The 12,871-nt window shown below is 40.7% G+C and overlaps 1 protein-coding gene and 1 non-coding gene across 2 annotated transcripts; both read right to left on the bottom strand.

Annotated features, from left to right (window-relative positions):
- Positions 1–2,124: 2,124 nt before the first annotated feature.
- LOC118008077 lies at positions 2,125–2,255 on the bottom strand. The gene has a single exon (XR_004678562.1). It is a non-coding gene; the product is annotated as a small nucleolar RNA SNORA63 (small nucleolar RNA).
- Positions 2,256–6,083: 3,828 nt separating this feature from the next.
- On the bottom strand, positions 6,084–6,250 carry LOC118007665 (thymosin beta-10-like). The gene has a single exon (XM_035000726.1). The coding sequence runs from the start codon at positions 6,216–6,218 to the stop codon at positions 6,084–6,086; it is 135 nt and encodes a 44-aa protein (XP_034856617.1). The 5' UTR covers positions 6,219–6,250.
- Between the last annotated feature and the right edge of the window lie 6,621 nt (positions 6,251–12,871).

The raw sequence follows: 12,871 nt of genomic DNA, 5'->3' as shown, positions 1-12,871 counted from the left end.
GGTGCATTAAAATATTTATGTTATTTTAACCACAGAGTGCATAAAATTTAATATCATGCTTTTGAACCTAGCATTATATTATATGCTTTTCCATCTTGCTATAGTGTCTGTGTTTTGTTTAATGCCTATAAAATATTCCTTTGAGCAGTTATACCCTGATTTAATTAGCAGGTCTCCTGTTTTAGCTATTTAGAGTTTTTAATTTACATTGTTATTTGAAAAATATCTTAAAGGATAAGATTATTCCAGAATTTGGATTATTTCCTTAGGCTAAAATCCCAGAAGGAAAATTATTATACCAAAGGATTTGACTAGTTTTAGAGTTCTTAAAAACTAAAACTGTGATAGCCTATAAAGTTTATACTAGTATTCAAAGCAGCAGTAGTATAGAAGGGTATCAGATTTAACACATACTTAGCAGCATTCATTTTCAAGGCTTTACTAATTAAGTGGGTGAAAAATGTTATCACTTTTTTATTGAACATTTACTTGTTGAATTTTCCCTTTTGTGAATTGTCTGTTCACATCTTTTTCCTGTTATTTGTTGATCTTAGAATTGACCTACTTGTTTGGGCCCTTTGTAGATTAGAGATGTTCACCCTCAGGGATTTTTGCCACAAATATTTTTCCCAGATGGCTTTTTATTTTATTTTCTATAGAATATACAGAATTATTTGTCCGCCTTTTTCTTTGTGACTATTTCTTTTTCTCCTATGCTTAGAAAGTAAGCATCCTCCAAACAGATTTTGATAAATGACCAATACAATTCGATTCTGTTCCTTTATATTAGAAGCTTATTTATATAAAACTTTTCATTCATATTTAGTGTGGTGTATATGTTCTTTTTATTGTTGCCCATTTGCTAAAAAAAATTATCCCAGTTCTATGTATTATCTTTGCTTTTCCTTTCTTAAAGACATAAAAGGACTTTTTGTTTATATATAAATTTATATACAACATGTTCTACATATTTTAATAGCTTTATTGAGGTATATAGTTGACATACAATAAGTGGCACATACTTAAAATGTATCACTATCATAATCAAGATAATGAATATATCCATTCCCCTCCAAAAGTTTTCTTGTACCCTTTTGTACTCTCTCTGTCTTGTCCCTCACAGTGCCTTACTCCCATCCCCAGGTAACCACTAGCCACTATAGATTAGCCTGAATTCTTTAGATTTCCCTATAAATAGAATCATACAGAGTGTATCCTTTCAGTCTGGCTTATTTCACTAAGCATTAAGTATTTTGGAATTTATCTATGCTGTATTGTGTATCAATAGTTCATTCATTTTAGTTGCTGACTAGCATTCCTTTGGATGGATATACCCCAGGTTGTTTATCCATCCGTCTGTCAATGGACATTTTGTTCATTTCATGTTTTTAGCTATTACAAGTAACACTGTAACGCAGTTATGAACATTCATGTACAAGTCTTCATATAGATGTATGCCTTCATTTCTCTCAGGTAAATATCTAAGAGCAGAATGGCTAGATCATACCATCACTGTGTGTTTAATTTTTTAAGAAACTGTCAAACTGTTGCCAAGTCTCTTTTCTCATATCATGTTCCCACCAGCTGTGTATGAGAGTTGCAATTCATCCACATCCTCATAACAGGTGGTATGATCAGTCCTTAAGCTGTTCCTAGTGGGTGTGTAATGGTATCTCATTGTGGTTTTAATTTACATTTCCCTGATCATTATTGATGTTGAGCATATCTTCATGTGCTTATTTATCTGTGTATAAAAGTGTAGAATAATGATGTTCCCTGAATTTACCCTGTTATCATTATGAAATAATCTTCTTTTTTCCTTGGGAATATTCTTTCCTCTGAAATTTTTGATTTTAATATAGCTGCTCAAGTTTCATTTGGGTAGTCTTATTTTTTTTTATTTTTTTTAAAAGATTTTATTTAGTTATTTGACAGAGAGAGACACAGCGAGAGAGGGAATACAAGCAGGGGGAGTGGGAGAGGGAGAAGTAGACTCCCCGCTGAGAAGGGAGCCCGATGTGGGGCTCGATCCCAGGACCCTGGGATCATGACCTGAGCCGAAGGCAGACGCTTAATGACTGAGCCACCCAGGCGCCCCTCAAGTCAGTGTTTTACTTGGTAAACATGTCTGAGACCATGCATCCCTGGCTGCTAAGCACCATGGTGGACAGGGCTAGAAAGGTAACAGCTTTATTTTGAGCAGGGGGCAAAGACAAGGCAGCACTTTACAGCTACATTGTAACTAGATCCTGCATCTTCATTTGGGTAGTCTTAACATGGAATACTTTCTCGTTCTTTTAGTGTCAATCTATTTGTGTCTTTATATTTACAGTATATTTCTTAAAACTTTTGAATTTTTACCTACTCTAACAATCTCTAACTTTTAATTGGGACAATTAGAACTTTTCATATTTAATATAATTATTGATATGGGTTAGTTGAAGTCTGTCATCTTGCTTTTTGTTTTCTATTTGTCCAAACTATTCTTTGTTCTCTTTTTCCTCTTTTTCTGCTTTCTTTTGGATTAAATATTTTTTATTCTGTTTTATCTTTGTCAGATTATTAGTTTATAATTCTGTTTTCTTATTTTAGTGATTGCTTTAGGGTTTATAGTACAGGTCTTTAGTAGATCTCTTTCTACTTTTAACTGTATACCACTTACTATAACTGTACATAACCTCACAGTTTAAAAACCTTACCATGGTATATGTATATTTCTCCCTGCTAGGTCAGTGTGTGTATGTGTGTGTGTGTGTGTTTCCATAATACATTTTTATTATTTATAGAACAGTGAATTATCTTTTTTATTGTAGTAAAATATGCATAACATCAAATTTGCCATCTTAGCCATTTTTAAATGTACAGTTCAGTGGCATTAAATACATTCGTGTTGTAGTGAACAATCATCACTATCTTATCTCCAGATTTTTTTTTATCATCCCAAGCTGAAACCCTGTACCCATTAAACAGTAACTTCCCATCCCCCCCCTCCCCAGCCCCTGGTGACTGCTATTCTATTTTCTGTCTCTATGAATTCGACTATTCTAGATTCCTCATATAAGTGCAGTCATACAGTATTTGTCCTTTTTCGTCTGGCTTAATTTATGTAACATACTATTTGCAGGGTTCATCCAAATTGGAGCACATATCAGAATTTCTTCCTTTATAAAGCTGAATAATATTCCATTGTATGTATATACCCAGAAATGGAGTTGCTGGGTTATATGGCAATTCTATGAAAAACAGTTAACTATATTTTGAAAAGATTTACATAAAAATTTAAATTGTGACTTCAATTTTTAGACCTTCTATATTTACCCATGTAGTTACCATTTCTGGATCTCTGCATCCCTTTGTGAAGATCCATATTTCTGAATGTTGAACTTTAGAATAAAACTGTCAAATTCTGTAAAAATACCATTTGAGATTAAGAATTTAATTCCAGGTTATCTAAAACCTAACTTGGACAGAAAAATAAGAAAATAATCATTCTTTCCATCTGACAATATGTCACAATTTTTTATTTATTTAGGTCCTCCTTTCAATGTACCGATAAAATTTTGCAGTTTTACCTATTCATTTTCTACACACTCTTTTTTAAGTTTATTCCTTTTATTGCTTTTAAGGGCAATATATTTCTATTGAATAGATCTTTGTAAAATTATCTTTTATTTCTCTATTATGAAGTTACAGAGTATTGTTGACTTCTGGGTATCAAATATTGTTACCTTGATTAAGCTTTCATTAAGACTAGCGATTGTTATTTTTAGCTGAATGCCTTGGGTTTCTAGGAGTATAATCAAATCATCTCAAAATAATTGCGGATTATTTTCTTTTACTCCTATTTCTTTTACATGGCTTACTACATTAATAAAAATTTCCACAATGCTACTTTATCAGAACAGTGAACACATATTTCTTATTGTTGTCCCTGAGTTTACAGGGACTTCCTCTAGAGATCTGTTATTAACTATAATGATGGCAGGTTTATGATAAAGACTATTAATTATATGTATAAATGGAAAAATCTTCTATTTCCTTAAAAAGTACCTTTCAATATTCAATTTTAGCATATGCCTTTCTGCAATGTTGTATTATCAACATAATTACATTAATGCATGTCCTTATGTTTTATCATTTCTGCATTTCTCAGATAAGCCCTGCTGTACAGTCGTGGGTTATTTTCATATTACATTGTCATAGTCTCTGTGTTTGTATCTTTTTTAAGGTGTAAGTAATGTGCATCATTGGTTTTAGGTATTTTCTGTAAAGAAGCAGAGAACCTCCTGCTACTCCACAACTAGTCTTGAGGGAAGAAAAATCCACAAGAAAAAAAAATGGGTGATGGCCTTATTTTATGGGGGATTCTTTGGTAGCCCTTTTCTTACGCATAGGTGTAAGAGATTACATTCCTTAAAATTACGGTGATTAGCATAACCATGACTGGCAAATACAAAGTCTAGCTTTGAAATGGGAAATTTAAGTAAAGTTATTGGAAACAGGTTTCTGCCCATCCCCTTGCTGCCCCTACAGCCAAAAAACCAAGGCATTAAATCGACTTTCAGGACTGTAACAGACTCCTCTCTGCAATCCCCACGTGGGCCTGTCTATACAGTCTGGGCAGAGTGGGAAGCAGTGGCAAGAAATCGCTGAAACTTTAAAATTCACATTTTTAAGCTAACATCTCAAAACCAAGGTTCACAAAAAAAAATAACTCTATTGAGAAATTTCTCTAAAAGTGAAAAATAAAACAATCCTGTTTCTTAATTTACCACCGTCTTCCATGCTTTCCTTTTACTCTGTGGCAGTTTATTGGAAACAGGAATTGTGGTTTTAGTTCTGTGGTGTTGTTTTCTTTTGTTTTATCTTTGTCTTCACATCCCCAGGGCTGAGGTCACATTAAGCATTTTATAAGTAACCTGAATAAATTAAGAGAAAAACTGGGCCATGATAGGTAGGTACTAAAGATGAACAAAATGGGGTGTGAGATACAGTATGGCAGCAAGTGAAGCAATTGGAGGACAATATTTTTTGTCCTTTGAAATGAAATAAAATAAAAAATACTATTTTCTGTGCTGTAACTTTAACAAAGTATATTACTTGTGTCCATTTTTTTTACACTGATAATTCAGGCACTTTTCTTTATAAACCCAAATGTAGTTTCTTTGGCAATTGAAGTTACAGGGATAACATCTCCTTTGTTGACATAAACCATGGGAACTTCAGTTGCATGATCTCATTATCTGATTACAGCTGTGACTTTGAAGTAATCTCTCTGAATGAGCACTTTTGGAAGAATTGCTGCTCACAGGCCAAGCCCCAGGTTGCCGAAGAGGATTTGCAAAGATATTTGTGAGCCCGGTTTTTCTTTTGGCTTTCTTCTGCTCTATTTCATTAGCACTTCATTTAGTTTCTCATCAGGCAGGAAACGACGGTGGGATTGATTTTAGTTCTACAAAGAGTGCTCAGGCAATATTGCTTTACCAGGTGGTCACTGGGAGCGCACCAGTGGATGCTACCATGCATTGCTGCAGGGGATCGCTGACACGTATCGAGTTCAAGCCTAGCCAGTCCTCTTAAAAAGCAATTTCAGGACAAGCATGAGAAACTCATTATGTTTCACTCACATCTTTGAAAACGTGACTTGTTTGCCCTTGGTAAATAGCAACTTTTATTCTTAGAAAATAAATTTGAAGTAATTATTGTAGGATCTGTGGGTTTTCACTCATTCTCAGGCACTAGTCTATGGACCATCTCCATTAAAATCATGTAGGAAGCTATTTTTTTTTTTAAGTTTTTATTTTTATTTTATTATTTTTTTTTTTTGCCATGCCACAAGGTGTGTTTTATTTTCATTAAACATACAAATAATTTGTTATAATATCCCAGGGCAAACCGGAGAATTTGGCAGTCCGATTGGGGGGTGGTCCCCTGAGAGACCCGCAGGCCGGTGGCGTCAGCACCAAGTGCCCAGGTTCACAGTGCAGCTTGTCGCTTGTGTCCATCTTGCAGGTGGCTCTTCTTCCTCCACATCACGACTGGGGTGTCTTGAAGATGATGAGGGTGGGGAATCCTCTAGGTTCTTAGGAAATTTCACTCCACTTCTCCTGCACAATGGTCTCTTTGGTCGGCAGGGTGTTCTTCTCCTGCGTCTCCATTTTCTTCAGCTTGGCCTTATCGAAGCTGGAGATTTCCCCCATGTCCGGCTTGTCTGCCATTTTCTTAAAGCGATCTGTGGAGTTCCGCTCCGAGCCCAGCGCCTGGTGCTCCCAGTTGCGTTGCTGCGGCAAGAGACCTTAAGTTTTTATTTTAATTCCAGTCAGGAAACATACAGTGTAATATCAGTTTCAGGTGTACAATATAGTGATTCAGCACTGTACGTCACCCCCTGCTCATCAGGACAAGCGCCCTCCTTAATCCCCATCACCTGTTTCACCCATCCACTCCCCTCCCCTCTGGTAGCCAGCAGTTTGTTCTCTGTAGCTAGGAGTCTGTTTCTCAGTTGGCCACTCTCTATTTTTTTCCCTTTGCTCATTTGTTTTGTTTCTTAAATTCCACATAGGACTAGAATCATATGGTATTTGTCTTTCTCTAACTTATTTCACTTAGCATTATATGCTACTAAAATCATGTGAGAAGATATTTAAAACAAAGAATTTCTGAGCTTTTGTTTTATTAAAATAAAAATCCACATTGCCAAAATTCACCATTTTAGCCATTTTAAACTGTATAAGTGAGTGGGGTTTTATGGATATTTACAATGTTGGCAACCATCACTGCTATCTCATTCCAGAATATTTCCATCACCTCTTAATTCTATACCTTCAAATTCCTCCCTTCCTTCATCCCTTAGCAATCACTATTCCACTTTCTACTTGTACACATTTGCTTATTATGGACTTTCCCGTAAATGGGATCATGAAATATGTGAAAGCCTGATGGCCAGAAGGAACATAGGAACCATAGCACATGGTGCAGAGCAGGTGAGAAAACCGAAGGGTCACTGAAACAACACTGTATCTAAGGGAAGGTGGTACAAAGTACCTTTGGTTTCCCAAGAAGCAGGAAGGCAGGTGGCCTGAGGACCACCAGAACCATAGCACATGGGCAGACAGGTGTTCTGAGGGTCTCTCTAGGGCACCATCAGGAGGAAATTATGTAAACAGAAGGAGCCACAGTTCCGCAGCATGCAGACACTCTAAGGATCCCAGGAATCCCAAGGAACAAGCAGGCTAGTGACCAGATGGGTCCCCAGGATATCAGTGCTATGGACTAAAGATGACCTAAAGTGCTCTGGATTCTTAAGCAGGGGGAAGCCCAGAACCACAGTATGTCTACCAACTGGTGCAAGGAAGTTTTTCCCAAAGACACCAGGGTAAGGATACAACCCTGGTCAGAACGAACTACACTTTGTATCATTCTGCCAGGCTTGCAACCCAGAGGGCAGGCAGGCTGCTAACCACACAGGCACTCAGAACATCTGTACACTGCAGGGAAGACAGCCAAAGTGATCTTATATCACCAGTGAGGGGACAGGCTAATGGCTGGAAGGACAACTAGAAACGGTACAGGGGTGGCTGGTGGTCAGAAGGTTCTGCAGGGGGACTGAGGCAAAGATGAGACTCTGGGTGAAAGGAACTACAGTTCCCCAGCACGTGGGCAGGCCTGTGGCCCAAGGAATCCCAGAAGAGCAGGCTAGTAACTTGATGCCTCTCACCACCACCCTACCAACCACCAGCAAGCAGCAGGACAGGTGGCCAAAATTCACCCATTTCTCGAGCTGGCAAGTGTAAGAACTAAAGAAACCCAAGCACACTTGCAGGCAGTGGTTCTCTGGAGGCATCAATATGAGTACAGGATGGCAGCCAATAGGAGTCAGGTTTTTCTCAGAATATGGGGAAGCCTGTGGGTATAGGGATCTTTGAACCTCAGGTGGTAGATAGGGCTGGTACCTGGATGTTTCTCCTCCCTCTAGCCTCACAAGGCATCAGTGCCCTGCAGGGGAGGTGGCTGAAAGTGCTCTTGGTTCCATAGCAAAGTGGAAGGCTGACAGCCTGAAGTACGTGGGAACCCCAGTGCTAGGTCGGGCTAGCACAGGGGAAGTTGCATGAGACATCATTCTTAAGGATCTCTGGTGGGCAGGAAGAGCCATGTTAACCCAGAACACCAGCAGGCATGTGGCCTAAAGTATCCCCACAGCCCCACCATATAGACAGTCTGGTGACAAATAGGCCCACAGAGCATCAGTGTGGTGGAGGGCAGGTGGATAAAAGCTTTTCTGTTTTCACATTAACGGGGAAGGTGGTGGCTTGAGGATCACTGGAAGTCTGGAACATACAACCAGTGCACCGTCTTGAGAAAACTCCAGTGAGTGAAAGGAGACATGGTTTCGCAACATGAAAGCAGGCTTTGGTATGGAGGATCCCAGGAATGCCAGGATGTAAGGAGGCTAGTAACTGCATGGGCCCCAACTATCATTGCTCTACAAGGGAGGTGGCCTAAGGTGCTCTCCCTTCTGCAGCTAAAGGGAAGGCTGATGGCTGGAAAAAACCGGAACCATAGCACTTCTTTAGGCTGGTGTCCAGAAGGTTCTCCAAGTGACCAGGCTGAGGATAAGATGGTGAGCAAAAGGAGCCATACTTCTTTAGCACAGGGACAGGTTTGTGGTCCAAAAGATACTCAAAAGCACAGGGAGCACAAACCAGCAATCAGGCGGGCACACAGTGCATCATCATTGAACTGTAAGTAAGGTAGCACAGAGTGACTTCAGTTCCCCAGCAGTGGGGATGGCTGATGGCCTGAAGGATGTAAGGAACGATATATAGCACATGGGGGTGGGTTAGTGCCCAGATATTTGTCCCAGGGCACTGTCACAAGAAAAGGACGTAACTAAAGGCAGGCTTGTAGCCCAAAAGATCTTAGAAATCCCTAGGCATGGGCAAGCCAGTGACCAGATGGGCTCTCAGAGAATCAGTGTAGTATAGTAAAGGTGGCTTTAAGTTCATCCCTCTTCCCTTCAGGGGGAGGGAGGGTGGGTTTAAGGACCACCATAAAGATAGCACGAGGATGGGATGGAACCCAGATGGTTCTTTGGAAGCACCAGTGAGAGGATACTATGGTAGCCTACAACAGCCATACTTCCACAGCACCCAGACAAATTTGTGAGTGAACGGATCCCTGGGACCTCAAGGAGTGGGTAGGCTAATGACCATATAGCCCATCCCAAGAATCATCACACAGCAGGGAAGGTGACTAAATGGGCCTTTGGTTCCCCGGCAAAATGGAAGGCTGGCGGCCTGAAGTATACTGGAACCCTAGCTCTAGGGTGAGCTGATGCCGGGAAGGTTACCTGAGGCACTGTTGTCAAGGTATTACAGTGGACAGAAAGAGCCACGTTTCCCCAGAACACCAGCAGGCTATGGCCTAGAGTATCTCCAGAACTCCACCATGTGGTTACGCACTGGAGGAAAAGTGGATGAATTTTTTTTTTATTTCCCCAGCAAGGGGGAAGTTAAAAGCCTTAGGGATTATTGGAACTCTAGCCTGGGTGACCAGAAGGTACCACCCATGCACCACCTTGAGGAGACTACAGTGAGCAAACGGGGCCATAGTTTTATAGCACTAAGGCAGACTTGTGGACCAGAGAATCCCGGAAAGGTGAGCAGGGTAGTGACCAGATAGGCTCCCAGTGCAACAGCACTGTACTTGGAAGATGTTCTAAAGTGCTCTCCATTCCACCACAAAGGGAAAGCCAGTGGCCAGAAGAATAATCAGAACCATAGCACGTGTTCCTGTGCTGGTACCTGGATAGCTTCTGCAGATGGACCAGGGCAATAATATAGTGAGAGAAAAGAGCCACACTTCCCTAGGATGTGGGCAGGCTTGGAGCCCAAAGAATCCCAGGGGGAGGGCAATTAGTGATGGAAGGATTCCTGAGGCACCAGTGCCATGAAGGGAAAGTGCCCGAGATTTCACTCAGTTGTCCAGCAAGCCAAAAGGCTAGTGGCCCAAAGGAATATGGAACCCAAGAGCTACGGCAGGCTGGTGCTTGGAAGTCATCCAGAAGGGCCGTAAGGGCACCAGCGTGAGGCACTGATGTTGGCCAAAGGGGACCAAGATTTCTCAGGCTATCATCAGAACAGTGCATGCAAAGACCCCCAAGCTTGCTTCGTGAGCATGCAGGCAGAGTCCTGTATGAGACCCTACAGCCGGTGCTGAGACAGGATGGAGACTAGAAGACATCCAGAACCTTAAAAGGACAGACAGTATTTTGGCAACAGATTCCATGGGGTCTACAGTGCAAGGATCGTATCGTGGCTGAAGAGACTCTGTTTATCCTAGCTCGGAGGCCATATGATAGTCTGCAGGAGCCCGTAACCAAGCGTGCAGATAGGCAAATGACCTGAAGGGCCTGGCCACCCTGGAGGAAGGGTAACCAAAAGTATTCTTACTTCCCCAGCAAGCAGGAAGGCCTGGCCAGAAGGAACACCAGGTAGAGTCTTTAAGTAGACATACTGTGTTCAATTCAACACATATTTAGCTCCCTGAATAGGGTGTTTCCTGCCTTCCAGGTGTGTGTATTATAAAACTTGATACAAAATGTGATTTTTTAAAAAAATCCATAATGATTGCTAATAAATGCACTGGAGCAGTGTTTATCATACTTTAATGTGCAGATAAATCACATGGAGAGCTTGTTAGACATTCTGATTTACTAGGTCTGAGGCAGGGCTTGAGATTTAACATATTTAATAAGCTCCCAGGTGATGCCAGTGCTGATTGACCATTTTGAGTAGCAGAGAGCTGGAGCTACAGATCCAGTAGCCAGCCACATGTGGCTAGTTAACGTAATAAAAGTTAAATAAGTTTTAAAGATTTTATTTATTTATTTTGAGAGAGAGAGAGTGCGCAAGCAGGGGGAGGGACAGAGGGAGAGGGAGAGAGAATCTCAAGCAGACTCTAGGCTGAGCGCAGAGCGTGATGTGGGGCTCGATCCCACGACCCTGAGATCATGTCCTGAGCTGAAACCAAGAGTCGAATGCTCATTTGACTGAGCCAGCAGGCACCCCATATTTAAATAAATTTTAAAATTTCATTCCTCAGTCTCACTAGCCACATTTCAAGTGCTCGATAGCCAGATGTGGCCAGTGGCTACCATACTGGACAAACAAAGATATAGGACATTTCCATCTTTGCAGGTAGTTCTCCAAGTAATAAATGACCATGTATTTTGGGGCATTTCAAATAAGTCTTTGTGAATTTTGTCTGGACCTGGAAATGTAAGTAGGATTATGATGGAAGAAACATTTAATGTGGACATGAATACTAGAAGGCAGCTATGGGCATTCAAAATAAACGAGGCTCTGGATTGAAAAATGCCTGGCATTGAAACTTGCCTCTAACGCTTAGTGTTAGAGTAACTCTAGAGGAGTTACTTAAACTTTCCCAGCCTTGGTTTGCTCAGTGTAAAAGTGTCTATATCACAAAGTATGCGTTAGATACATGTGTGAAAACATTTGCATTGTCAGTCCCAGCAGGTGCCAGCCCTGCAGTCCACTTTTCCTTCTCACTGTTGAGGTCACTTGAGTCCTACTGTGGTCTCCTCCCTGCCCTTGATTCCCAAGTTCAGAGTTACTATTTATTAAACTTCCCGTTGTAGGGTAGTGTAGTTGATAGGGAGGATCCCCAGAGCCAAGGCTGAGAGGTCATTCTCCACTGGAAAGGCAGAAAGGACACAAGACTTTTTAGCATGTTAATGTAAAGAGTGAGCCATGCTTTGGGAAGATGAACAGTAGCATTTAGTGTGAACTAGTTGTGAGTAATAGAACTCAGGAGGAGGCCAGAGATGAGAATAGAGAGCTTGGTGGGGCCCAATCAGTGGAAAGCCTCGCTTGCCCTATTGAGTTTATACTTCATTGCACTGGTCCTGGGAAAGAGCTGAGGAGCTCCCATCAAGGACATACTCAAGGCCAGGCAGTCTGATTGAAGTGGGAAGAGATGTTTGAAGAGAACTATCCACGAAGAAAAAAAAAAAAAAGTGAAAGAGAAGTCTCTAATGAGAGGCGATATCAGTTTTAGAGATTTTGAAAATGGAGCCCTTCTGAGTGATGACAGAGTTGTGTGTTCAGGAACTAAAGAGGAATAAAATTAACTTAAATATAAGTCTAGACACGCCATATTTGAGAAGGCAGGTGAAATGCGCTGATTTCATTTCACCAGTAGTCAAGGAAGGACACTCTCCAAGGAAATGACTATGTCAAGCTTAAGGTACCTGAATTTCAAGCAGTATCATCTAAAGCACTGGATTTTTCTAAGATGTGACCCATCATTTGTTTTGTGTTCCTGCTTCCTAACCATTATGAAGATGATAATCTTTCCTAGAACTAGTTTTCTTAAGTCACAGAAAGCCACATTCCTTCATAGTTAGGCGATGGGGAGAGGTGCTCACTTAATGAATTATACTGGGGCATGTAGCATAAAAGAGTTGACTTCTAACTATTTTTTGCATGGATTATCTGCCACTAGGGATAATGACAGCAGATATTTAATTCCTGTCCATCCTTTCCATGCCGTCTGAGCTCTTTGGTTCCCTCCAGTGATACCCTCAAGTTTCCCTACTTGCACATACTTGAGTAGCCCCCATGTTAATACTGGCCCAAAAGAAGTACCACTAAAAAGGAAATATAAAACTTAACAGCCAGAAGTATACTTCAAAGCCAAGTAAAAATGACTTGGGGATCACTCTAGTTGGAATTATCTACCTTACCTCTCTTCCACTCTTGAAAGGTAATAGGGCATTTCTTTTTGGCCATCCTAGTCTTTTTTGTGAACTTTCCCTTCTCCATTATTTCAGGGCAGAATCATACCGTGC

Source organism: Mirounga leonina, unplaced genomic scaffold (assembly GCF_011800145.1).
Source record: "Mirounga leonina isolate KUSES-001 unplaced genomic scaffold, KU_Mleo_1.0 Mir_101595, whole genome shotgun sequence".
NCBI classification, from domain to species: domain Eukaryota; kingdom Metazoa; phylum Chordata; class Mammalia; order Carnivora; family Phocidae; genus Mirounga; species Mirounga leonina.
The sequence above is the reverse complement of the archived record's forward strand: the minus strand, read 5'-3'. Positions and strand labels throughout refer to the sequence as shown.

Bases quoted from the DNA above. Each gene is read 5' to 3' on its own strand.
- LOC118007665 (XM_035000726.1), bottom strand. From the start codon at position 6,218: ATGGCAGACAAGCCGGACATGGGGGAAATCTCCAGCTTCGATAAGGCC.